The sequence below is a fragment of the Eptatretus burgeri genome, chromosome 4 (assembly GCF_056783735.1).
Source record: "Eptatretus burgeri isolate ZD-2024b chromosome 4, Ebu_testis_v1, whole genome shotgun sequence".
In the NCBI taxonomy this organism is placed as follows: Eukaryota; Metazoa; Chordata; class Myxini; order Myxiniformes; family Myxinidae; genus Eptatretus; species Eptatretus burgeri.
The window spans coordinates 138,098,937-138,125,297 of NC_140964.1; the positions used below are offsets into that span (position 1 = coordinate 138,098,937).

General features: G+C 44.2%; 1 protein-coding gene across 1 annotated transcript in view; it reads left to right on the forward strand.

Annotated features, from left to right (window-relative positions):
- Window positions 1-26,361, forward strand: part of LOC147029218 (uncharacterized) — a 96,387-nt gene that overhangs the window by 24,781 nt on the left and 45,245 nt on the right. The window contains exon 2 of the mRNA XM_085876436.1: window positions 1,555-1,785. Coding sequence (XP_085732562.1) covers window positions 1,690-1,785 — 96 coding nt within the window. The 5' untranslated portion in view covers window positions 1,555-1,689. The remainder of the gene's footprint in view (window positions 1-1,554; window positions 1,786-26,361) is intronic.

Below are 26,361 nucleotides of genomic sequence, written 5' to 3' on the forward strand. Positions count from 1 at the left end.
ACCTTGCCATGACACTCGGACACGCGGTTTTTCCACGGAGTTCTTATAATAACCTGGACCAGCAATGCCATCTACTCGCAGCAGTGAGAACTGAAGTCACCGGAAATGGCTCAGCGGCCATGTTGCGTTGCCACTCGCAAGTCGCGCGCGCAATTCACAAAACCTGAAGATGCATCAAGAGTTTTAACTATTTTGCCAGTATTTTGAACCGGTAAACGTAAAAATGCCACGGTGCGTGGTGTACGGATGCAATAATAAGTCTGGGAAGAGCTCCACATGCACCTTTCATCGGTAAGAATGCGATTATTGATGCTTTTTTTTCTCTTTCAATCGTCAATCTATTTTTAGAGTATTATTTTAAGAAGTTACAATTTAAACGGTAAACGCCAGTATAACAATCTAAATGATGGCCAAAGTACAGTCGATAATTTGAAAGAAAATGTAAAAAAACGATATTATCCCGGAATACGCCGGAAATGAGTTTTCCAGGCGTCGAGAATTCAATTTTTTTCTGGAGATTCATTCCCCCCATCGATCGCCGTGGCTGCGTAAATAGTTGGGCGGGTCGCTCACAATATTTGTCCATTTGGGGGCATAGGCCCTCCCTATTCCGAGGGTCCTGGCTCCGCGGTCTACCTAACCCGATTGTTACCCCCAAAATCATTTTGCTTCCTACGCGAATTAGGGTTAGGGGGTCGTATCTATCTTGATATCAGAAATCTACCTCCACTGATGCCAATTGTAGTACCCATCCTTCCATCCCTTCAAATGCCAATAATCGAAAACGTCATTCGGATCTTTTTTCTCCAGATTCCCTAAGGATGAAAAGTTGTGCAGACAATGGGGCCAGGCGCAGAGAAGGGAACACTTTACACCAACGCCTGGTGTGACATTACTTTGTAGTGAACACTTCCTGAACTCTGACTTTGACAGTACGGGCCAGACGAAACGGCTTAAACAAGGCGTCATACCAAGCGTCTTCAAATTTCAACCTCATCTCCAGAAGGTTAGTATACATGATTTATGACAATGGTCTCCACTAAAAAATACATATTTATTTGATACAAATATTACATATTTTCATTTGATACAAATATTTATTTGACACATTAAATTGTTTTGAATCTATAAAAGTTTTAGAATTGATTTTGGGTGCGAATACCCGGAAAAACGACCTCCTTTGCTGCCAGGATTTTTCTATGAATTTCTGTACGATTCTGACTGTCAGACGATGCAGGTCGTTTTTTGTATTCGTGCCCAAAAAAATTAATTCTTACACATTAATTTTATAAATTCATCCACATTCAAAATGTTTATAAAATGAATAAATTCCCGTGGAAATCAAATTCAGCGCAAATTTTCAAACTTCATGGACATCCTGTATATGCAATTAAAATAAATGGAATCTTGAATCGGAGTGCTCCAATTGTGATTCTATCAAGCGGTTCGCACTGTATTGAATTTGCCACTGAAATTTCCTTGAATTATCAGTTTTCTGTTCACCAGTTAATTCGAAATTTCGATACGATATTAATTATGTTATTTTCTACACAGAAACCAATACATCGGAAACCACCGGTTGACAGACACCTGGCCCCAGAGCCAGAATTCACAGCTGCGCCAGATTCACCACCAAGGCCGTCGACTTCAGCAGACCACACGTACTGCGCCGATCCGATTCCCAGTAAAATGAAACGGAAGCTGGGTACGGCAACCGAGACCATTGAGAACCTGAGGAAAAAACTGAAGGTTACACAGCAGAAAACGCGAAGATTGAAGACAAAGGTAGAGAAATTTAAGCTCTGTCGTTGAAGAACTAAAAAACAAAGGGATGGTTTCGGAAAATTGTGTCGAGATACTGAATTCGACATTTTCTGGGGTACCACTGGTGGTTATGAGTCGAATATTAAAGAATCAGGCGAGCAGAAAGAAATCCAGGCAAGAATATGACACTGTGATCAAGTCATTCGCCCTCACGCTAAATTTCTATTCTGCGAAGGCCTACGACTATGTACGCGAGGTATTCGATCTCGCTCTACCTCGTCCTTCAACGATCCGAACCTGGTACAGTGCCATAGACGGATCACCGGGATTCAACCAGGTAGTATTTTGACGCATTAGAGGCGAGATTTAAAGAGGATAGGTGTACGCTATGTGCCCTAATGTTGGACGAAATGTCACTGATGGAATCAGTAGAGATGTCTGGTGACAAGGTGCGAGGATATGTGGACATTGGAGCAGGTAATCTGGACGATACCACGCCACTTGCTAAAAACGCTTTTGTAATTATGTTGGTTGTGGTGAATGATCATTGGAAAGTTCCAGTCCCCCACTTCTTCATCAATGGTTTGACTGGTAAAGAACAGGCCAATCTTGTGTCTCAGTGTTTACTAAAGCTACACGAAATTGGAGTTAATGTCATCTCGCTTACCTGTGACAGGCCTTCAGCGCATTTGACAATGTTGAAAGAGTTGGGCGCAAGTATCAACCCGGATAATATGAATTCGTCGTTCCCTCACCCAGCAGATCCTCACAAGCTCGTTTGGGCATTCCTTGACGCGTGTCATATGTTAAAGCTTGCAAAGGAATTGCCTCGGCACACTGAAGACGATGAGAGACAGTTCTCAGAGGGTCATCTCCTGGAAATATATAGAAAACTTGTATGAACTGCAGAAACAGGAAGGACTACGGTTGGCAAACAAACTTAGTCGGAAACATATTGAATGGAAGACAAATATAATGAAAGTTATTACGGCTGCTCAAACGCTGAATTCAAGTGTCGCGGATGCAATTGAGTTCTGCCGCGAAGAGTTGAAACGACCTGAATTTCAAGGGAGTGAGGGAACTTGCATCTTCATCCGCACACTGGATCAACTGGTCGATCTGTTGAACTCCAGGAACCCTTTGGCACGCAACTACAAGGCACTGATGCATCCTGCTCGCGAGGAAGCTTTTTTGTCATTCCTGGAAAAGACAAGTAATTATCTCACGACCTTGACTAATACTTCTGGTCAACTCATGACAAAGACAAGACTAAAAACAGCATTTATTGGGATGCTGACTTGTATCGGAAGCATTAAAAACCTCTATCTGACATACGTCCAGCCCCAAAATTCATCTTTAAATTATTTGCTGACATATAAGCTCAGCCAGGACCACATCGAGTTGTTCTTTGGAGCCGTCCGTCTAGCATGTGGTGGCAATAGCAATCCAACAGCCAGACAGTTTATCGCAGCATACAAGCGTCTTCTGATGCGGCATGATATCAAAGCCAACAAGGGAACTGTTCAGCCCAGGATGCAGCACGCATCCTCACAGCTGTGTCATTCAAAAATATCACTAAGAGGGCTGTCCCAGATAAGACGCAGGATATGCTCATAGCCAGATGCTACGATTTGCAGCTTCACCAGCCAATGACGAGTCACCACGATTATGCCGATATTCCACCATTTAACAAACTTTCTGTGTCCCTAGAGTCAGTTGTAACCTATATTGCAGGATATGTGGTTAGGATGGTTATGCGGACACTCAAATGTCAAGATTGCTTGCTGGCTCTCACGCAGAATGATAATGTCAATTTACCTGCCTATAGGCTGATTACTGTTAAAACAAGGGGTGGCCTTACCGTTCCATCATCAAGTGTTGTTCAAGTATGTGAAGCCACTGAGAAATGTGTTAAGAGAATGCTAGCGGTGACAAATGGCAAGATTCCTCGTGATAGTTCCCTGAAATCTGCAATCTCTGCATCAGTGTTGGCAGAAGTAGGATCGAGTGCATTTGACTTGCTTTGTGATCACATGTTTGAGACGGAGGCAGACTGTAATCATGCATTTTCTCTCATACAGCACATCTGTGAGTGCTATACAAAGATTCGTCTCCACCATGTTGTTCGAACCATGAACACTGGATTGAAAGATAAACTCAGGAAAAAATTCAGCAAACTGATCCTATTTGCACATCAATAGTTTACTAACCATTTGCATTGAAGTGTTTCTCCTAGGTTTCGACATATCTTATGTTTCAACCGACTGCGATTATAATAGTTGATCGTCATCTTCTATCGGTCAATGCATATTAAACCAGTCTCATTAGTGTGTAGATTATAGATCAGTTTTATTAAGGTTGTCCAATGTCTGTTCAATGTTTTCATGATTGATCAATATATTATAGGCCATACAGGGTAGCTTTAAGCTACTCACAAAGGGGGTAGCTTTAAGCTACCCACTCAGGCCTATAAAATATTGATCAATCATGAAAACATTAATGAGACTGGTACTGGTTCAACATGCTTCGACCTACGACAGAAAGCTACCCTCTATAATATACACATATTAATAGGAGGCCATAGGTTAGTCTGTAGATTATAGAACATATTTATTAAGTTTGTCTGATGTCTGTTCAATGTTTTGATGATTGGTCAATATATTAATTATAGGCCATGAGGCTTATTATTATAGGGGGTAGCTGAAAGCTACCGCCTTGTGGCCTATAATACAAATATTATAGGCCATAGGGGGTTTGCTATACACATTACATTGATTATCATCAACACATTACACTGATTATCATCGGATCATATGACGTATGATATTGTTACGGCTGTGGAAATTCGCAAACCACCGTTCAGGTCCCGTAGGTGAGATATCTCTTAAGCACATGTGTAGTTAGCCCCAAACCCGTTGTTTAGAGGGAATAAATGTGATTCATTCGGGCTGCGATGCTTTGAGTCAGTCGTTTTTCTTTCTCTATCTTTTATTTCAAATAAAACCCAACGAGGATGCTCGGTGGGCTTTTCGCGCCATTCTTCTCCGCGCTTGGTGTGAGGGGAGGGCAGCTGGCGCCGGATTGGTGGATGCGCGGTGTGACGCGGCCAGGGAGGAGGAACGCCCCTCTTCGAGACATTTCTCGAAGTACCTCGAAGGGGGGTGGAGAAAAGAACGGGGCGGAGCAACAGGGCGGAGCTCCGGGATATAAAAATCGGGGACGGGCGAAGCAGTTTTGTGGATGCTCTTGCTCGGTGGATATTCTTGCTTCGTGGTTGCTCTCGTCTTCCGTCTCGCTCGTCCTGGTGGCCGCTGGCCGGGTCTTTTGTGGGGCAGTTGCAAGACCCCGCTGGCGGGAAGGAGCGTCCGCCATTCCCCTCTCCCCGACTTCGGGCATCCACGTTCCCCCCCCCTATCCGTGCTGGGATAGCGCCGAACACTCGGTCCGTGGCATCGAGTGGCCAACACGTGCAGGCGCTAGGCACGCCGGAGAGGCCTCGCCTACCACGCTCGGGCACGGAGTCGCGGCTCGGCGGGACCACGTCGACGGACGTCGGAGAGGGACTCGACACGCTCGGGGAAGTCACGACTTCCATTTATTTTGGGTTCTGTGTAAACGTGTGTGCGTGGCGCCAGTCTGGTGAAGTAAAATTGTATAAGTGTTCTGTGTAGTAAATCGTATTCGGTTGTAGCTCTGCATCGTTCCTTGCTTGTGTTTCTTTACGGTAATTGTAAATACGTGTATTGCTTTTATTGTATCCCTGTGACTGTAATATACCTGCCTTCCGTGCTTCCGTATTAAATGTGCTTTTCCGATTGTTCCCCGTTTCGCTGCGTCCTTTCCTTCGTTTGAATCTCCATCTTGCTTCACGTAAAGGGTTCGTAGTTGGCTTAATACGCCCGATAAGTAATTGGAACCGTCGAGGCCGACGATAACACCGCTCGGTTATCCCGATACTACGGAACGGACCGCTTTCGCGGCCCGTGTCCGGAGTCGACCTGCGGCGAGGTGCGATCGCCCGGTTTACCATCCGCGTGGGTACTTAGGGAGGTCAAGTTTGGCGAGCAACCCTATCCCACGCGGGTGGCCAATTGGCATGATCGTGGTGAGGCCGAAAGGCCCACCCGTGACTAGCTCCCGGCGTTGGTCCGAGTGGGTCACGACAGAATTGTCCGTCCGGTGGGCGACGTGCCGCGATTCGAGTCACGTGGCCGATCGCACGCCAGCGGGCGCGAATTCGCAACAATATGATAATCATTCATGAGAATTATGACACCTCATACTCACTCACCTTATTGATTCTTGCTGCAGAGCTTGTATTAGCTTGGTAGTGATAATGGGCGGCGGAGACTGTTGTTAGTGAAATGAAAATCCTGTTCTTCTTATTAAGCTGTACAAAAATGTTGTTTCCAGCGAGAAATTTGGCACAGATTAATATATTCAATCTGTGAATTCGGATTGGCAACGCAACATGGTGACTTCAGTCAACCTCTGACTTCAGTCGACAGAGGCCGTTGCTGGTCCAGGTTATTATAAGAAGTCCGTGAGTTGTGCCCTCTCGCATACCAACCGCCATTTCTCTTTCATACCGCGACCTCACACACGCGGTTTCTTTCACACATGGCGCTTCTCCCTTAAACACGTTTTCACTCAAGCACGCCATTTCACTCATGCTATGCGTACGTTTCAATACCCTCGCTGCACTCACACCTTTAACCACACACACCGAGACAATCACACTGGGGATTCGCGCCACCACAAGGGGTCCCAGGGTCTCCATACCCCCCAAGCTCCGCGTGTACCCGTAAACAGCACTCATCCGCTCTGCCTCGGTCAGCACAACCGGACTCACCTCGTCGCGATCTGCTTCAAGGGAGCATATTTCCTCCCTTTGTTCCTGAAGGAAGCTATCCTGCTGCTTGCATCGGGTCCCAACACATTCCTCAAGCTCAACCCCATTGCCCCTCACGAACTCCATGTGTGTGTGTTTGTCAATAGTGTCGTCCACTTCACCCCCTGTCTCCGCTGATGGCTGTGGCAGCCATTTTCCACTGCCTTCAAAAATTTTGAGATGGCCCAATATCCAAATCTGTTCATAATATGATAGGCCACTCGTGTGCCAAATTTGGTGCTTTCCTCACAAAATGCACAATTGTTATGCTATAATTAGCTAAGTTGCCCCACCAAAGTGGAAAAAAACCTTCACAAGAGTTTGTAAAACGATTAGAAAAGGATTGTATTAGACTAACTAAATTAATGAAAGAAACAAATGAACCGATGAAATTAACCAAAGAAGAAAAATTTGAATTTAGAAAGAACAATAAATGTCATATTTGTGATGAGGAAATTAAGAAGTTTAAAGTTCGGGATCATTGTCATCTTACTGGTAAAGAAAGAGGTCCCGCTCATTCCTGTTGTAATCTTAATGATAAATTTCCTTCTTTTATTCCAGTCTTTCTTCACAACAGCACCAACTATGATACACATCTATTTATAAATGAACTTTCAAAAACATCAGGGAATATTTCTGCCATAACAAACACAAGTCAAAAGTATATTTCATTTATAAAAATGATATTCACAAAACCTTGAACTCGTATTAGGTTTCTAGATTCTTACAAGTTTATGGGAAGACCACTTGCCTCCCTCGCATCAAATCTCAGCTCCACGGGGTCTTTTCCAAATCTTAATTCATTCTTTCCAAAAGAGGAAATTCAGATTAAAGAGAGAATTCAAAGTAAAGAGGAAATTCTAATGAATGAAGAAATTCTAATTATAAAGAAAATTCGAACAATGAATGAAATTCTAACTAAAGAGGAAATTCTGAGATGAAATTCTGATTAAAGAGGAAATTCAAACAAGGAATGAAATTCAAAGTGAAGAGAAAATTCTTACAAGTAAGGGAATTTATCCTTATGATTATATGGATTCATTTATGATATTTAAAGAAACACAACTTCCTTCAAAAGAAAGTTTCTATAATAACCTTTATGAAGAAGAGATAAGTGATAAGGAATATAAACACGCACAAGAAATTTGGAAAATATTTAAGATAACGAACCTTGGAGAATATCATGATTTGTATCAAAAACAGATGTTTTATTGTTTGCTGATGTGTTTGAAGCTTTTAGATCACTCTGTCATAATAAAAATTATGGATTAGATCCTGCCCACTATTTCACAGCTCTTGGTTTAGCTTGGAGTGCAATGTTGAAAATGACAAAACAAGATATAGATTTAATCAGTGATGTAGATGTGCTTTTGATGATTGAGAAGTCTCAGACAGGTGGAATATCACAAGTATGTTCAAAAAGATATGCGAAAGCAAATAATAAATATCTTCCAAATTATGATAGTGAAAAAGATAGTAACAAGTCTGAAGACGACGATGTCGATTGTTTCAGAAGTCAAGGATGAGAAAATGTGATGTTTGACCAAGTTATAAAAATGATCAACATGATGTGGTACGAGTGACAGGTTATTAGCTGCAAAATGTCGAAAACCCGGTTTCGTTCAACAACTTTCAAAATTTGACCTTTGCATAACCTTTAAAGGTCACAAAGCAATGTTGTGGACATTAAAATAAGGTAACAGGATAGGTGCTATTGCTTATTGGAGTTAGTTCGTCGAAGAAGGTCGAAAACCCGGTTTGATTCCCACAACTTTGAAAATTTGACCTTTGTGAACTTTAAAGGTCAAAGGTCAAGGATTATGACCTTTGGTGCAAAACTTCCTCTGGAAAATTCCAGGAACAATATAACGTCATATAGGCTATATGGCATTTCGCACAACTTGGATTATCCATACTTTGATGAAATCAGCGTAAAAACAAACTTGAAGGGGGCGCCAAGGGCAAGGTGTGAGAGATAGAGCAAAATGGTTTCAAGACTTTAGGTGGGGAATGACCTCAAGATTATGCATAAAAAATAGTCATCCAAGCTCTCAAAGTTTAGGCGGTCGAATGATTTTTCTGTCAAAATTCGAAATTTTCTAAGTTCGTGACCTTGTGACCTTGACCTTCTTGACCTTGGGAGGAAAATGAAAAATCGAGCTCTGTGGGGCTATGCAGGTGCCATTGAGCTAACCAAATACCGAAACCCCTGTCAGATTCGACAAACCCCCTGGGAGAAGATGCAAATTGAAATCGGCTACCCCCTAAAAACGCGTTTTTTTGGGCGTGGCTCCGCCCATCATGAGCGCACCACGACCATTTTCAGAAAAAACACAACCAGATCATGATATAAACCTCCCACCAAAATTTTATCAGGATCGGATCAAAACCCATGGAGCTATGCTCGGGACAGACAGACAGACAGACACAACAATAACGAATATAGTGGTCACTTATTTTTTTCGTGAAAATATTTTTTCACTTTTTTCGTGAACCAATTATTTGATGTATTTTGATATCAAAAGGCTTTGATGAATATTGTTATTTCTTCTCAAGAGGAATTGAATGAGGAAGAAGAAGGTTATTATTTTGAAGTTGATTTGAGGTACCCGAGTGATCTTCATAATAAGCAGAAAGACCTTCCTTTTGCATGTGAGAAAGAAACCCCAAAGAAAGAATGGTTCAGTGATTATCATAAAAGTTTTAATATTAAAGGCAAATCAACAGAAAAGTTATTAACAACATTCTATGATAAAGAGGGATATGTTTTGCATCAGAGAAGTTTGAAACAGTTTTTGAGAGTAGCTAAAATTCATAGAGTTTTAAAATTTAAACAAAGTCCTTGGGTGAAAAAGTATATTCAATTCAATACAGATATGAGAGCAAATACAAAAGTAAAATTTGAAGGGGACTTTTATAAATTAATGAATAATGCTGTATTTGGAAAGACTATGGAAAATGTTAGAAACAAGCAAAACATTAGATTTGCAAGATCTTGGAAAGAAGCTTCGAGATTGATAAATAAACCAAGTTTTGAGAGAGAAGAGGTTTTTCCAGAGAACTTTTCTGCTGTTCATATGGAAAAGGAAAGTATTGTAATGGATAAACCAATTTATATTGGAACAGCAGTTCTTGATTTATCAAAGATATTGATGTATGATTATTTGTATAATGATTTAAAGAAAGAGTATGGTGAAAATGTTTCATTGTTGTATATGGACACTGATAGTTTTATCCTTGATATAAAAACTGATGATGTTTATAAACATGTGAAGAATAATATTGAAGTATATGATACAAGTAATTTTAGTAAGAAGAGTGAGTTATTTTCAAAAAAGAATGAAAACGTTATTGGTAAGTTTAAGGATGAGTTGGGTGGAAAAGTAATGAGTGAGTTTATTGGATTGAGAGCAAAGGCATATGTTTTTAAGTATGGTGATCAGATTGATAAATGGTTAAAGGGAATAAAGAAATATGTAATGTAGAAATCAATAACTTTTAGAAATTATTATAATTGTTTGATGAATAAGAAAGTAGAGGAAAATGAATGCAATAAGAAGGTATATCGTGAAGAAGTAAATAAAAAGGCATTAGGAGCTTTTGATGATAGATTTATTTTAGATAATGGAATAGATTGTGTTCCATGTGGATATTGTATGATAGAGTGAATATTTAATCATAGAGTATATAGAATAGATTGTGTTCCATGTGGATACAAGTTTTAACGAAATAAAATATGGGTTCAGGTTTTTAAGGGCTACCACCGCCTTTTTCACAATATATTGTTCCGGCTGTGGAAATTTGCAGAGCACCATATAGGTCCTTAGATCAGTTATATCAATAAGTCAGTGTTCAGATAGATTTCCCCACCGATGTTTAAAGGGATTTTATTCGTGTTACCCGGGCTGTGATCTTTGAGGTAGCCGTTTTTCTTTTGCTGTCGTTATTTTGGACCAACCGCCTTTCAACCACCCCAACTACACCCGCATCTCAACAAACCACGCCATCCTCACCACCTTCCCCACAGCCACCAACATCACCTAATCACCTTCTCCACAACCACCAGCATCACCTAACCACCTTCTCCACAATGCCGACCGCCACGCCACCATTACAACAACCACTCCACGTTAACCACAACCTTCACAACCACACAACCGCGTTTCCACCTCAGCACAAGGTTGCGAGAAGCCTGGCATTCATCGGGGGAGAACGGACGACGGCCCCACCCTCCAACGAATAACATCTGCGCCGGCCAACGTAGCAGGAGAATAACCATGCGAGTGGAGCGAGATGCAACGAACGGAAGGGAAAGAAAGACCCCGATTCTGGCAAAAAACGCCCTCCTTCTGGAAATTTCCCGCGCGTGCTGGAAGAAAGGAGGGGCAAGGCGCCAGGGGGGATAAAAGGGCGAGCGCAGCGCCAAGCTGGAGTGAGTCGGGGAGAAGGGTGTGGTGTAGGTGAAGGAAGAGTGTCGTGTCGGAGTTGGGGGCAGTCGTGTGGAGCCGCGCTAGAGCCAAGAGACTGGAGTCTCTGCAGTCGGGAAGGAGCCGGAGAGATTGCGGAGCCAAGGCGCGCGGCCTGACGGACCGTGCCCAACCGTGGGTCGCTGGAGAGGGGACGTCGAGGTTCACCCTAGCAAGTCACCACGAGGGTGAAGGTATCCTGCACGGCCTATCGGAGCCCTTTCGGTCTACACGGTTCCGTGTCATAAAGACCCTAAGAGGTCCCGTCTACCCCCTTGTCTTTAAGGGGGTTTTCCCTTGCTTTTCTTTGTGTGAAAGTTGTGGCGCCGTGTCCGTAAGTAGAAGCTGTCGATGACTACACATAATAAATAGACGGTGGTAGCTCTTTTCCTTGCTCGCGTCTTGTCCCGTCCTGCATTCATGGCAATAACTGCATGCGTGTTTCACCCATTCATTACTTGATCGTACACGTGCATGTTGGTGTAATAATAAATGTGCTTGTTCAAATGTTAACCTGTTTGTTGTGTCCTCTTTCCCCAATTGAACTGCCATATTGCAATCGGAATACAGTTGGTCGTTGAAGTGACCGATAATCGAATCGGGTCCAAGGCCTGGCAGTAAGACCCGGCTCAGTTATCCCAACACGGAGCGAGCTGCTTCAGCGGCTCGTGTCCAAGCAGGCCTCGTTGAGGTACGGTCTCTTGGTAGTCTGTCGGTAGTCTGCCCGTGCGAATAATTAGGTATATCGACAATTCGGCGATTGTCCCTGTCGCGCGCGGGTAGAGTGTTGACTTGGCCGTGGTGTGATGAAACACACACCCGTGACTGGTTTCCGGCGTTGATCCGGAAAGTCGCGACTGAACTGTTGGTCCAGTGGGCGTACGGCCGCGATTCGGCAAGGGACGGTCGTTCGCACGCCGGCGGGCGCAGATCCGTAACAATATAAATGGTCGAACCAAGTATTAATCAAACTAAAGAGTGGAGAAAATCTCAGTCTTGGTATATAAATGGAAAACATAATGAATGTGAAAAATATCAAATGTCATTGAAAAAATAACTAAAACAAAGGTAAATAAAACAAATAAGCGAATAAATTTAAAAACAAGTAATTTCGAGGATGTAAAGGAAAAAAAATATCCTTGAATGGACTGAAAACTTTGGTTATCAATTGAACAATGGAAAAATTAGAATTTACCACAATCTCAAAATGATATGCAACTCAGGGGGAGGTCAAATGAGATCAATGAGAGAAGTATGTCATTTCATAATGACACAAAAGGGGTATCTTGAAAAATATAAAGATTCAAATCTTTTATTTTTAAATATTTTAGATGGGGATTATTGTGCAAAGAAAATTAAACTATTGAAGGAATTTGAGAATGAACAAGTCTTCAGTTTCAATGAGTGAGCAAAACAATATGCATTGGTTATTTGAAAAAAAAGTGCTCCGAGGCTAAAAGGGGAGGCTATTAAAATCTCCATTCACTTACATGTTTTAGATATTTCAACAGCAGAGAAGTCAACAGGTTGGGATAAAAAGGAGGTTTTTTTTTTTTGGGAAAAAAATATGAATCGCTGAGAATCCCCATTCACTAAACATGGGGGAAAGTGAGCCAGAATCAGGATATTCACCCTACTGACAGTACATGGAGCGTGAGGAATGGAGTCTGATGAAGAGAGCAACTCTTCCACCAGGACGAGGCTCAGGTCTGTCATACGGGAGGAGGAAGTAACCACGGAGAGATATTTAAGAGTCAGAAACGTCTTGAGGAAGTAAAGTTTCTGTTCGGCAGATTTCTGGTTTGTCAGTAGCAACCTGTGTGGAAAGACAGCATTCAAAGTATTGCAGCACCCTCTGAGGTTTAGGGACCGGATTGTGGCAAGATCATGGCGGGTGGTTACACCGACTCTTGGTCTGTCGGGCAAAGAATAATTTTGTCTCTCAAGGGACACTGGATACCATTATCCAGAGTCGCAGGGCCAGGCTTAATGGCAGAGCTGAGCTGTTCAGGGTGTTGAGGCTTAAAACTGCACTTGCACTGAGGGAGGACAAGAAGGCCTATGTCCGAGGAATCTGTGAGGGGGTGGAGCATCACCTGTGGTCATGTGATTCTCGTCTTTCTTCCAGAAGATGGTGTGCATTGTTTTCCTCCAAGTCCATCCCTTGGTGTCCTGCAGTTCGAGCGGAGGGTGGTCGGCCCTTGACAGAGGAGTCCGAAGTGAAGACCCGCTGGGGTGGGTGGTTACTTTGGCTGAATCAGGCTGATCCACCAGCTGTCGAGTTGGATGTCAGGGATGTTACTATCCCGATTGCTGACCCTCCAATCAACTGTGATCGACCTTCCATTGTGGAAACACAGGCTGCGGTGAACCGGTTGAAATGGGGTAAAGCTCCATGGATCTGTGGCATCCATGCTGAACTTCTCAAGGCTTGTGGAAATGCTGCACTCATGTCATTGCATTCAGTTCTGTGTTCTGCCTGGAACACAAGCATCACCCCAACTGACTGGAAGAGGGGCCTTGTTGTCCATCTCTGGAAAGGGAAGGGTGATCGCCAAGACTGCAACAACTTCCGAGGGATGACGCTGCTCCAACTGCTGGGCAAGGTCTTTGCTCAGATAATAAGCTCGGGGTTAGTTGATAATTCTTGATTCCATCACACACACACACACACACACACACACACACACACACACACACACACACACACACACACACACACACACACACACACACACACACACACACACACACACACACACACACACACACACACACACATCCCTGCACCCAGATTCAAAATACTAAATAATTCTGGCTGCCAGACAGGCTGAAATTTAAAACTTGTATTCCCCATGACTACTGGATCATAATTGTGAAGTTTCACGTTGATTGATGAAGTGATTCAACAGATATTTTTTGAAAGGTTTTTGTTCCATCTTGCCTGGTGTTGGCTTCATGGTGTGGAGGGTGGGCTCGGGGTCCGAGGATCCTGAGTTCAAATCCCACTCGGCTGTTGAATGTGCACATAACCAGGCAGGGTTGACTCTGTCTGTCATCCTTCTGAAGTTGGCAAAAATGAGTGCCAGCGTGGTTGTATACTGTGAAAGAGTGGCGACCCATCCAGGGTTGTGTCCAATGGCCAAGGAGACTGCTTCGGCAGCACCAATACTCTGCACAGAGTGTGGTCCCAATGGATGCCTGGACGGTTCCATCCAATATGGTGACAGACGATCTAACATAAATCATTTTTGAAACCCTGGTATGCTCAAGGCTTGGGGAACAGGTGGGTAAAGTTTCCTCTTGATCTGTCAAGCCGTTATGAAGCAGAAGTTTTTAAATGTTTATTCTTCAAAATAAAATAAAACCATAGCTATCAAACCACATGACCAATGACATCGTCAATTTCTTCCCACCATCGAATTTAGCCCGAGATGATCCTCAAATTTTGAGACTGACCGGATAAATCGTTCCACGTCACAATTATGACATCATCAAAAAACAAAGGCTTCGATCAGGCAGCCAGATGGGTACGAAGGTCAGATTTTTAATCCCCAATCCCTCTGGACCTGTCGTCACTCTCTAATATAATTATGATCAGGTCAGGTCAGATATGGGGGCATGTGCCGGAGCAGCACGTTGCTGCGTGAACGAGCCACCCAAAGTCCATGACTTCTTGCAAAGTGAAGGAACTTCGTGTTATTCTGGTTCACAGTTCCAGACCCATGAGGACGATCACATGTCTCATAACCATACCTATCAGTTCCAGTTGATGCATTGAAATCCCCCAAGACGAGAAGAGTATCTCGCTTGGGCACTGATCAACCACAGTCTCGAGTGTGGCACAGAATGTCCTTCACGGTGAGATCACTCGACTCAGTCGGAGCATCGACAGAGACCAAGGAAATGACACCCAAGGAGTGACGAATCCTTCGTCCCATAATATGCTCGTTTACCGGTGTTACCTCAATTATCATTGGAGTCAGCTTATTGAACACAGCTGCAACAACTCCTTGGGCATGGTAACCATCAGAGCGACCACACCAATAGTTGGTGCAACCGCCCGCCATGATCTCTCCGTAACACGGTCTCCTAAGCTCAGAGAGTGCTGCAATCCCGATGTCCAAATGCTTGAGTTCAGATGATAACAGACAGATGATCATCCTCTCTGAGGAATAGGGCATTCGAGGCATCCACCCCAAGGGACCTCCAAAGGTTCACCCAAGGAGAGTGCCGTCTGGTGGACCTCAGCACCACCCCGAAACACACTCCCACAATCTGACCCGGGAGGGTTACCTTGTGGTTTTCTTCCTATTATCAAAGAAAGAATGGGGGTCTCGAAGGCTTTGCCCCAATCCTGTCATCCGGTGTGTTGCCCTGCGAAGGGAACCTGGACAACAGGTACTCCCACGGAGTGGGTTTTCAGATTTGCTTTTGTGCTTTTCATATGTTTTGCAGAATGAAGGGTTTTCCGGTGGCCGGAGTGTAAATCCTGCCACCAATCTCCTGATAAAAAAGTCACCCAACTGCAGGAGGACGTCCGCAGACACAGTTGGGCACGAGCTATGGATGGCCGTTGGCTCACAAGGAGCTCGTCCGCCCTTTGTGAATGTGAATTATGATCAACATCAAAAAAAGAAAATGACTTTCTGTGGGAGATCTTCACCAAGGGGAGATGGTGGAACAAGGTGAACCCTTTGGTCGGATCCTCGGTGTCGTTTCCAGGATTCTCCCGAAGAGATCAAGGAATCCTTCATGGATTCAGACTCGGATATGATGCTCTTCATTCCAATTCACATGTGACAGGACAGGATGTCACCCGACGGGGTTCTGTATTCAGTGTGTGGTCAGCGAAGATCTGGAGCACATCTTCACTCAATGTCCTCGTTTCGGAGAACCCAGATCGTCCCTTTTCCACACTGCCCGAGAAATGGGGATCGTCGGGTCAGGAGTCGGATACACTTTGCAATCTGAGCCAAAATCTCCCTCGACTCTGTAAATCGGTTTTACAATGTATTAAATAAACGGGGTGAACACCATCAATACCCCAGTGGTGTTGAGCTTCAGCCGATGTGTCCAGGTGTGTGGCATCACGGATCTGATCGCATCATGAAACACACACAAAGGAGAAGAAGATCAATATAAATATCAAAAGAAGAAGAATAATTGAAGTCGTCAAAAACGACAAAGGAGATGAGTGATTGAAAGGACAATAAAAGTGATTATTGAAAGAGGAAGAAGAATAATCTGAGTTAACCGGAAGTACGAGGAAGAACTTCCGGGTTCATGTTCCTGTGACCCTTGTTCACTCCAACCCGGGTCCTCGTGGTCGGGGAGGAAATGATGTGAAGAGGAGGAGAGAGAGAGGGAAATGGTAATTTAAATATAAAATAATTCTCTCTTCCTTCATGACGGAAATGAAGGAAAGTTAAAGGAGTTTTTATTAAATGTTTGTTGAGGTGTTTGGTTGTTGATTTAATGAGGTGTTTTTCACTCGTTTTGTTTTATTCTCCACGTTGTTTATTAATCATCATCACGAAAGTTCCTACAACGAGGATTAAACCTCATTCTTCCTTTTAACGACAAAACTACCAAAAACCTTTTATTATTAACTTGTAAATCCAATTTTATCTCGAAATGAGGAGGTGAAATGAGGTACGATTACCCACTTTACCTGTTCCATGGGATATTTAACCTTCATCACCTGAATGGAGATAAAAACCTGATTCATCATCTAAAAACTCCCAAACTTCGTGTGGGTCTAAAATGTAACATTCCTCGTTAATCTGCGGGGGACATTCCGTGTCAGGAATATTGGACTACTCAGGGAAATTATTCTGGAATTCTATAACTCACTGGGAACGTCATGAACACAATCCCCCCTCCCCCCACGCTGTCCCTACCCCCCCCCACGCTGTCCCTACCCCCCACGCTGTCCCTACCCCGCCACGCTGTCCCTACCCCCGCCACGCTGTCCCTACCCCGCCACGCTGTCCCTACCCCCGCCACGCTGTCCCTACCCCCGCCACGCTGTCCCTACCCCGCCACGCTGTCCCTACCCCCGCCACGCTGTCCCTACCCCCGCCACGCTGTCCCTACCCCCGCCACGCTGTCCCTACCCCCGCCACGCTGTCCCTACCCCCGCCACGCTGTCTCCCCCTCCCCACCACGCTGTCTCACCCTCCCTCCACGCTGTCCCCCTCCCCTCCACGCTGTCCCCCTCCCCTCCACGCTGTCCCCCTCCCCTGCACGCTGTCCCTCTCCCCTCCACGCTGTCCCTCTCCCCTCCACGCTGTCCCTGCGCCCCGCCACGCAGTCCCCCTTCCCTGCCACGCGGTCCCCCCTTCCCTACCACGCGGTCCCCCTTCCCGCCACGCTGTCTCCCCTCCCCACCACGCTGTCCCCCTCCCCGCCACGCTGTCCCCCCCTCCCCGCCACGCTGTCCCGCCTCCACGCCACGCTGTCCCGCCTCCACGCCACGCTGTCCCGCCTCCACGCCACGCTGTCCCGCCTCCACGCCACGCTGTCCCGCCTCCACGCCACGCTGTCCCGCCTCCACGCCACGCTGTCCCCCCTCCACGCCACGCTGTCCCCCCTCCACGCCACGCTGTCCCCCTCCACGCCACGCTGTCCCCCCTCCACGCCACGCTGTCCCCCCTCCCGCCACGCTGTCCCCCCTCCCCGCCACGCTGTCCCCCCTCCCCGCCACGCTGTCCCCCCTCCCCGCCACGCTGTCCCCCCTCCCCGCCACGCTGTCCCCCCTCCCCGCCACGCTGTCCCCCCTCCCCGCCATGCTTTCCCCCCTCCACGCCACGCTGTCCCCCCTCCCCGCCACGCTGTCCCCCCTCCCCGCCACGCAGTCCCCCCTCCCCGCCACGCTGTCCCCCCTCCACGCCACGCTGTCCCCCTCCACGCTGTCCCCCCTCCCTGCTGCCCCTCCCCATCACACTGCCCCTCCCCACTACGCTGCCCCCTCCACACCACGCTGCCCCCCTCCCCGCCACCCTGCCCCCTTCCCCGCCACGCTGTCTCCCGCTCCCCTCCACCCTGCCCCCTCCCCTCCACCCTGCAAAGTTTACCAATGTGGGAACCATCTGTGACCTTCGCAAGGGTCACAGTGGTCGGAAGAGGACAGGACGTAGTGAAGAAAATGTGGAAATGGTGAGATAGGCGGTCGTTCAGAGTCCAAAAAAATCGATTCGACGACTTTCTGCCGAGACAAACATTCATAAGAGCACCGTTCAGAGGATCCTTCGCCAAGACATTCATGCCTTTCCATACAAAATTCAAATGGAAACGGTGCTAACTGATCAACAGAAACGCAAACGACTAGACTTTGCAAATTGGTTCTCAGGAAAGTTGGAGGAAGATGCAGACTTCCTCAAAAAGCTTCACATGACGGACGAATGCCATGCTCACTTGTCCGGCGAGGTAAACAAGCAAAACTTTCGGGACTGGGGAACTGAAAATCCTGGTAATGCATCAACTGAACTGATGCCTCTTTCTGTTCTCAAAGTCACCATGTGGGTGGTGGTTGGTTGGTATGGGATAATTGGTCCATACTTCTTTGAAGATGACCAAGGATGCACTTGCACGGTAAACCAGAGGAACTATCGCGAAATGATTCAGGAATTCTATCTGCTTGAGCTCCGTACTCAGGCCCGTAAGAGAAACAACCTGATCCAGATGAGAACCCAGTGGTTCCAGCGGGATGGGGCACCGCCCCATACAGCCAGGGACACGAGGCGTTTTCTCAACCAACATTTTGAGGGCCGCTTTATCTTCCTCGACAAAGACGTTGAGTGGCCACCGTATTCCCCTGACCTTACTCCTCCAGACTTCTTCTTGTGGGGGTATCTCAAGGACAGGATCTATGGAAACCCTCGGCCTCAGACTCTTGATCAGCTGAAGGAAAACATCCACCGAGAAATCCAGAACATTCCTCAGGAAACGTTTCCCAAAGTGATGGAGAACATGATAGCGGGTTTGCAGGCAGTGATCGGACAACGTGGAGCTTTCGTCGAACATGTGGTCTAAAAGAAAACGACGATTCCATACCAAAAATTAAATTTTGGTGGCAATTTTGACATTGGTCCAATAAACATCAACCTTTCAGCTTTCTATCCAGCCATATATCTTTTTTAAAAAATATGTTATGACCATCCTCTTTGCAGATGAAAAGTTGTATTTTTTTGGGACGCCCTGTATATGCGCACGCACGCGCGCGCGCGCGCGCACACACACACACACACACACACACACACACACACACACACACACACACACACACACACACACACACACACACACACACACACACTTTTATTATTTTTTTGCCTGTGAATTAAAACAAATCGGAGTCACCACACATGATCGAGCTGCTTCTGTAATACTTCGTCATTCCCTTCACCTCACCACGTCATTCAATCGGCATTGCAGTGTTGTGAAAAGATACGTATGGACACCGTGGGGCCACGCCAAATGTCTCTCAAAATACCACTCGTCACATGGAAATACCACCCGTGGCTTCACTAATTATGGAGGAGAGATCTTTTTCTTTTTAAATTTTATAGCATTTTCAGAGCCTCGTGACTCCATATACACACCACATGGCCAGATGTAAAAGCGGTAAAGAAAGGAACCTTCAGCTATTCTATAATACTTTATGGATTTCCTGCTCTCTCTTTTAAAAATGTCAGAACCGCCTTGCAGAGTCAGGAATACTTCTGGTTCAAATGGCTGAAAATGTTTGCCAGATCCAGAACGTCCATCCACACTTCTTTAATATTTCTAAATGGATGCAATCTGGGTTCTTCATACAGAGGCAATTTTAAAAACATTGTTCAAATCTTTGGGTTTCCGACAAGTATCGCAGGTTCTGGTGGAGTGACACTGTATTCTCGAGAGGAATGAATTAAGACGACACGGCAAAAGGAGGGATGACGGCCTTTCTCAAATAAATACATACACTTTGTTGAAAGAATCGCTGATTTCTTTTACTTTCAAGATTCAACTCCATATCTTCTTCTTCTTCTTTCGGCTGCTCCCGTTCGGGGTCGCCACAGCGGATCATCCGTATTATCCGCATAGTGATTTGGCACATGTTTTACGCCGGATGCCCTTCCTGACGCAACCCTGGTCGCCTCTTACAACACAGGGATATGGTACACCTATTTTAACCGGGGCATACACTGGCCCAGTACACTGGTAATCATTTCGCCGACCTCGGAAGGATGAGAGGCTGAGTCAACCCCCTGGTGTATTAATTCAGTGGCCCAACGGGGCTTGAACTCAGGACCTTTTGGATCCCAAGCCGCTGCCCGAACCACTGTGCCAACACCACGCCATTAAGATTCAACTCCATATATTGAAAGTTATTTACTCTACAAGATTGGATCCTCAAATGCGAAACCAGATTTTGAACACAGACATCATTTTAATTCGTCCGTGAGAGGTGATCGTAGTTCCAAGTTGAGGTGTCTTTGAGCAGGCCGAAGAAAATGCCCGTTTTAACCAGCGATGTGACGGAAGTCTGACCAAGATGGTGTGCCACCATTTCTGTAAGGTTTATTTTGTTTGTTTGTTTTATATTGAGCACCCCCTAAATTATCTTTAAAAGGAGTGTTTAAATTTACCCCAACACCCAGTTTTCATTCGCACACTCCCTTTGGGTTCCCTTGATATGCATGCAAAGTTTTGCGTCACTTGGTTTCATGGTTTTGGAGTTATGGAGGATACACTCACTGACACACTCACTGATTATTTTTGACATGCAAATACCACCCATGGCTTTGCTGACAGAGAGACAGAGACAGACTTGACACTTTGCTTTTATGTCCTTTTATTGCAAAAATATGTTCACAAAAAACATTTTACAAAGCAGATGTGAGCAAAAAATAAAACATTTTTAATCTCACGATGCAGTGACAAAGCTTGCCAGGTGTTGATAACACTCTGCAGGTACAGTGGAAGTGATCACATCAATCTCAGGGAGATTTAGTAAAAACAGCTCGATACCAGACAGTGCCTTCAAAAAGTGTTCACACCCCTTCACATTTTGTTGTGTTGCAGCCTCAATGTAAAATGGATTAAATTTAATTTTTTTTGTAACCGATCTCCACAAAATTCCCTGTAATAACCAAATGAAAACATGTTTTTGGAAATCTTTACAATTTCATGAAAAATGAAAAGCTTGAAATGTCTTGAGTCAAAAAGTATTCAACCCCTTTGATCTGGTACTCCAAATTGAGCTCAGGTTCATCCATTTTGCTTTGGTCATCCTTGAGATGTCTCAAAAACTTGAATGGAGTCCACCTGTGACCAACTCAATTGATTGGACATGATTTTGAAAGAAACTCACGTTTGTATATCAGGTCCCACAGTTCAGAGCGGAAACTCCAATATGAAGTCCAAGGAACTGTCCGTAGAGCTCCGATATAGAATTGTGAGGAGGTATAGATCTGGGGAAGGGTATAAAACAATTTCTGGAGTGTTGAAAGTTCCCAAGAGCACAGTGAGCTCCATCATTAGGAAATGGAACGACCCAGACTCGACCCAGAACTGGCTGTCCGACCAAGCAAGCGAGCTATCGTGTGCAGCCTGTGGCTGCTGGTTGCATCATTTTCTGGGGGCATGACTCTGGTGCAAATTTAGTGCCCTCTATTACCAGTGCATTGTTACTCATTTTGCCATCCTCAGAAGGATGACAAGCTGTTAACCCCACCTGGTGTTAATTCAATGGCTGATAGGGGCTCAAACTTAAGACCCGAAGATCTTCAGCCAGCACCCTAACCATGAAGCCAACAACAGGCTTTGGAGGATTTTTTTTTGTTTGTTTATATATCTTTTAGCTCAACAAGTGTGACTCTCAGCACACGTTCTGGTCATGTCCAATACCCCAGCAGCCTTTTGGCATGATTCATATGTATTCCTTCTTCCTGTGTTTCGATCTCGATCAATTCTGCAACAGACTTTCAGTCTGCTTTCTGCCAACCTTTGGAAGTATTTGGAGAAGATTCAGGAAGGTTAATGACAAGCAAATTATTTTTTCAGCCATCCCCTCTGTGGCACGATTTGAACGATCTTCATCCTGCTTGGAGAATGTTCCTGAAACCTCATCTCCAGTGAGGGATATGTTATGATGTTCAAACTTGGCATGCTGTGCTTGGTTTACCAAGTGTGCTTTTGTTACATTCAGCATATATTCACCCCAATATTTTCTCCCAAGACCCTTTGAGAACCATTACACCTTTTGGAACACTGAGACCTCCAAGACCCTTTCGATCCACTTCATCCCTTTCGAACCCCAAAGACCCTGAGACTCCTTTCTACTCTTCAGACCTTCATACCCTTTAATACCCTGTAGACCCCTTTGACCTAACCAACATTGTCGTCAAATGATATCTTTCACGGATGGAAGGAATGTTACACACAAACGGATGGATGAACCAGCATATGAGGACACTTCGATGTATCGTGTAAAATTCTAAAATCATATTTAACAGCAAAGATATTGAGGCAGCGGTCTGTTGCTTCCTTCACCACCCAGGTGGTTTTGACACCACCCTTTCTACACTTCCCAGGTTCAAATTTTTTTATCTGATTGAAAGAAATTGTAATTTTCCTGCAGGTTTGGATTATTTTGAAGCAACTTTTATTTTAAAATTTCTCTCCAAGGAGTGTTTCTGTGTTTCAGGATTTGCCAGACAGACAGCATTAGCCTATTATTACATGTAGATGGTGGGGCCAGGGCCAGATTTAGGGGCAGGTGATCCATGTGACTGCCTGGGGTGATGGGTTTGAGTGAGCCTGCCACGAAGACGCACGACATGGCCAAAAGTACTGTATGCGGACACCTGCTCGTCCAACATCTCATTCCAAAATCATGGGCAGTTATATGGTGTTGGTCCCCCCTTTTGCTGCTATAACAGCCTCCACTCTTCTGGGAAAGCTTTCCACGAGATGTTGGAACGTTGCTGCGGGGATTTGCTTCCAATCGGTCACAAGATCATTAGTGAGGTCAGGCACTGATGTTGCGTGATGAGGTCTGGCTTGCAGCAGACATTCCAATTCTCCCAAAGGTGTTTGGGGTTGAGGTCAGGGCTCTGTGCAGAGCAGTTAAGTTCTTCCACACCGATCTCGACACACCATTTCTGTATGGACTTCGCTTTGTGCACGGGGACATGGTCATGCTGAAACAGGAAAGGGCCTTCCCCAAACTGTTTGCCACAAAGTTGGAAGCACAGATATCATCTGGAATGTCATTGTATGCTGTAGCGTTAATACTTCACTTCACTAGATCGAACGGGTCCAGCTTGAACCATGAAAAACAGCCCCAGACCATTATTCCTCTTCCACCAAACGTTACAGTTGGCACTATGCATTCATGCAAGTGGCGTTCTCTTGGCATCCGGACAAACTCTGATTTGTCCCTCGGACTGCCAGATGGTGAAGCGTGTTTCATCACTCCAGAGAACCCATTTCCACTGGTCCAGACTCCAATGGCGGCTTGTCATTGGGCATGGTGATCTTAGGCTTGTGTGCGGCTGCTCGGTCATGGAAACCCATTTAATTAAGCTCTCGACGAACAGTGCTTGTGCTGACGTTGCTTCCAGAGTCAGTTTGGAACTTGGTAGTGAGTGTTGCAACTGCCGACAGACAATTTTTCTATGCTTCGCACTTCAGGATCAGGCCTTGCATTTTCAAAATCGGACGGGGCTGATAAATAGGCCTAGTCATGTGGGGTGAGGGGCTGATTTTTGCCCACGGGGCTGATTTTCAAATTGCTTCAAAATCTTGTGAATTTGTTTTTGTAAATTCTTTTAACATGTGGTCCAAATTGACCAATGTCTGTACAAACTGAACTGCCAAAGAATCTGAATAAACTGAGCCTAATCCTAACTATGTAATTTCAAAATGTACCTAAAACGGCCCTTCTTGGGGCCAAACACAAAGTTCTGAGAAACAGAACTTTCTGATCAAGCACAGTACTTTCCCACAATCCTTTTCATTAAAAAGTATAAGAACTGAGTTGTCTTTGTTGTGTATTATTACCTGTAATGACAAATGTTCTGACAATTTGCATGAATGATGTGCCGGTACAATACATTACATGTATGCCATTGAACTGGGACCATTCAAGGATTACGTACACAAGTCCAACCCATTTCTCCCCCTGGACGAGCCCACTGTGTTCAACATATGCATGGGGATGAATCTTGACTTTTCACTGCCATTACCTCATCATGTATGTTGTACTTGAATGTCCACACCTGGATCCACCAGTAACATAGTAATAATGTCAAAAGATTTATTCTCGTAACAAATTTAAAACTTTATTCGCCGCAAAGCTGAATGACCAAAAAAAAAAATCTGAACAGTCACAAATTTAATGAGTTTATTGATGCATTTCTGTCTCAAAAAACTAATATATCTGCAAGTATCTCTCTCTCCAGTCCAACAACATAACAGATACATGTGTTCAGTACATTCTGCCAAATACTGATGAACTTTAGTAGGTTTATTATTGATGTAAATCTTCAGGCAGAAACCCCCAAAAGTCACTATCAGACTCATCAGATAATTGTGAAAGAGATTCATCCCCTGAGCTAACTGAAGATAAGTCCAACACAACAGTATTCTCATCATCTGTGGAGATGGCTCCAACCATGTCATTGTCTGTTTCTCGCGTCCAAAAGGAGACCAATGTTGTGGAACAAAGGTGTTTTGTTTTGCCATACAGGTAATCTTCGTTTTTTTTTTGTTTTTTTTAATTTTTTTTCTTCAAAAAAAAAAAATTTTTTTTTTCGAAGCTTAATTTTACGAGGCCGATAAAAAGTCCCCCTGAAAATCGGCCACCAGGTCGCTCATGGGGGCAAGGCTGATCGGCCCCGTCAAAATGCAAGCCATGCAGGATTCATTGGTCTTATTCTTTGAGCTTGTGTGGCTGACAGTAGGGTGAATATACTGATTCTGGCTCACTTTTCCCCATGTAAATGAATGGGGGATTTTCAGTGATTCATTTTTTTTTCCCCTAAAAAGTAAACCCCCTTTTTATGCCAAGGTATATTTATGTCTCCCCTTTTAACCTCGGGACACTTTTTTTTTTCAAATAACCAATGCAATAAGATAAATATTTGTTCAAGTAGTAAAGTAGTAATGTGATTTGTTGAAGGTGATTGTAAAGAAATATCTGAAACTTCGAAGCCTCGGGACACTCTTTTTCAAATAACCAATGCATATTGTTTAGCTCACTCATTGAACCTATAAAGATTTGTTCATTCTCAAATTCCTTCAATAGTTTAATTTTCTTTGCACAATAATCCCCATCTAAAATATTTAAAAACAAAACATTTGAATCTTTATATTTTTCAAGATACCCCTTTTGTGCTATTATGAAATGATAAACTTCTCTTAATGCTCTTGTTTGACCACCTCCTGAGCCACATATCATTTTGAGATTATAGTAAATTGTTTTTTCATTGTTCAATTGATAACCATCAAAGTTTTCAGTCCATTCAAGGATATTAATTTTTTTCTTTGCATCCTCCAACTTACTCGTTTTTTAATTGATTCGCTCTTTTGTTTTATTTACCTTTGAGTTATTTTTTCAATGACTTATTTGATATTTTTCACGTTCATTATGTTTTCCATTTATATACCAAGACTGAGATTTTCTCCACTCTTTAGTTTGATTAATACTTGGTTTGACCATTTATATATTGTGAAAAAACGCGGCGGTCGCCCTGAAAAAACCCTAACCCATCTTCCCATCGTTAAAACACAATCTATTCTGTACACTCAATCATACAATATCCATATGGAACACAATCTATTCCATGATCTAAAATAAATCTCTCGTCATCAAAGTCTCCTAATGCCTTTTTTATTTACTTCTTCACAACATATGTTATGTTGAGAACTTCTTATTGTATTCATTTTCTTGTATTCTTCTTTCTTATTCCTCAAACAATTATAATAATTTCTCGAAGTTACTGATTTCTTTATAACATATTTCTTTATTCACTTTAACCTCTTATCACTCTGAGCACCATACTTATAAGCATATGCCTTTGCTCTCAATCCAATAAACTCACTCATTACTTTTCCACCCAACTCATACTTAAACTTGCAATTAACCTTTTCATTCTTTTTGGAATATAACTCGCTCTTCTTTCCAAAATTAGTTGCATCATATACTCCAATATTTTTCTGCATATCTTTGTAAACATCATCAGTTTT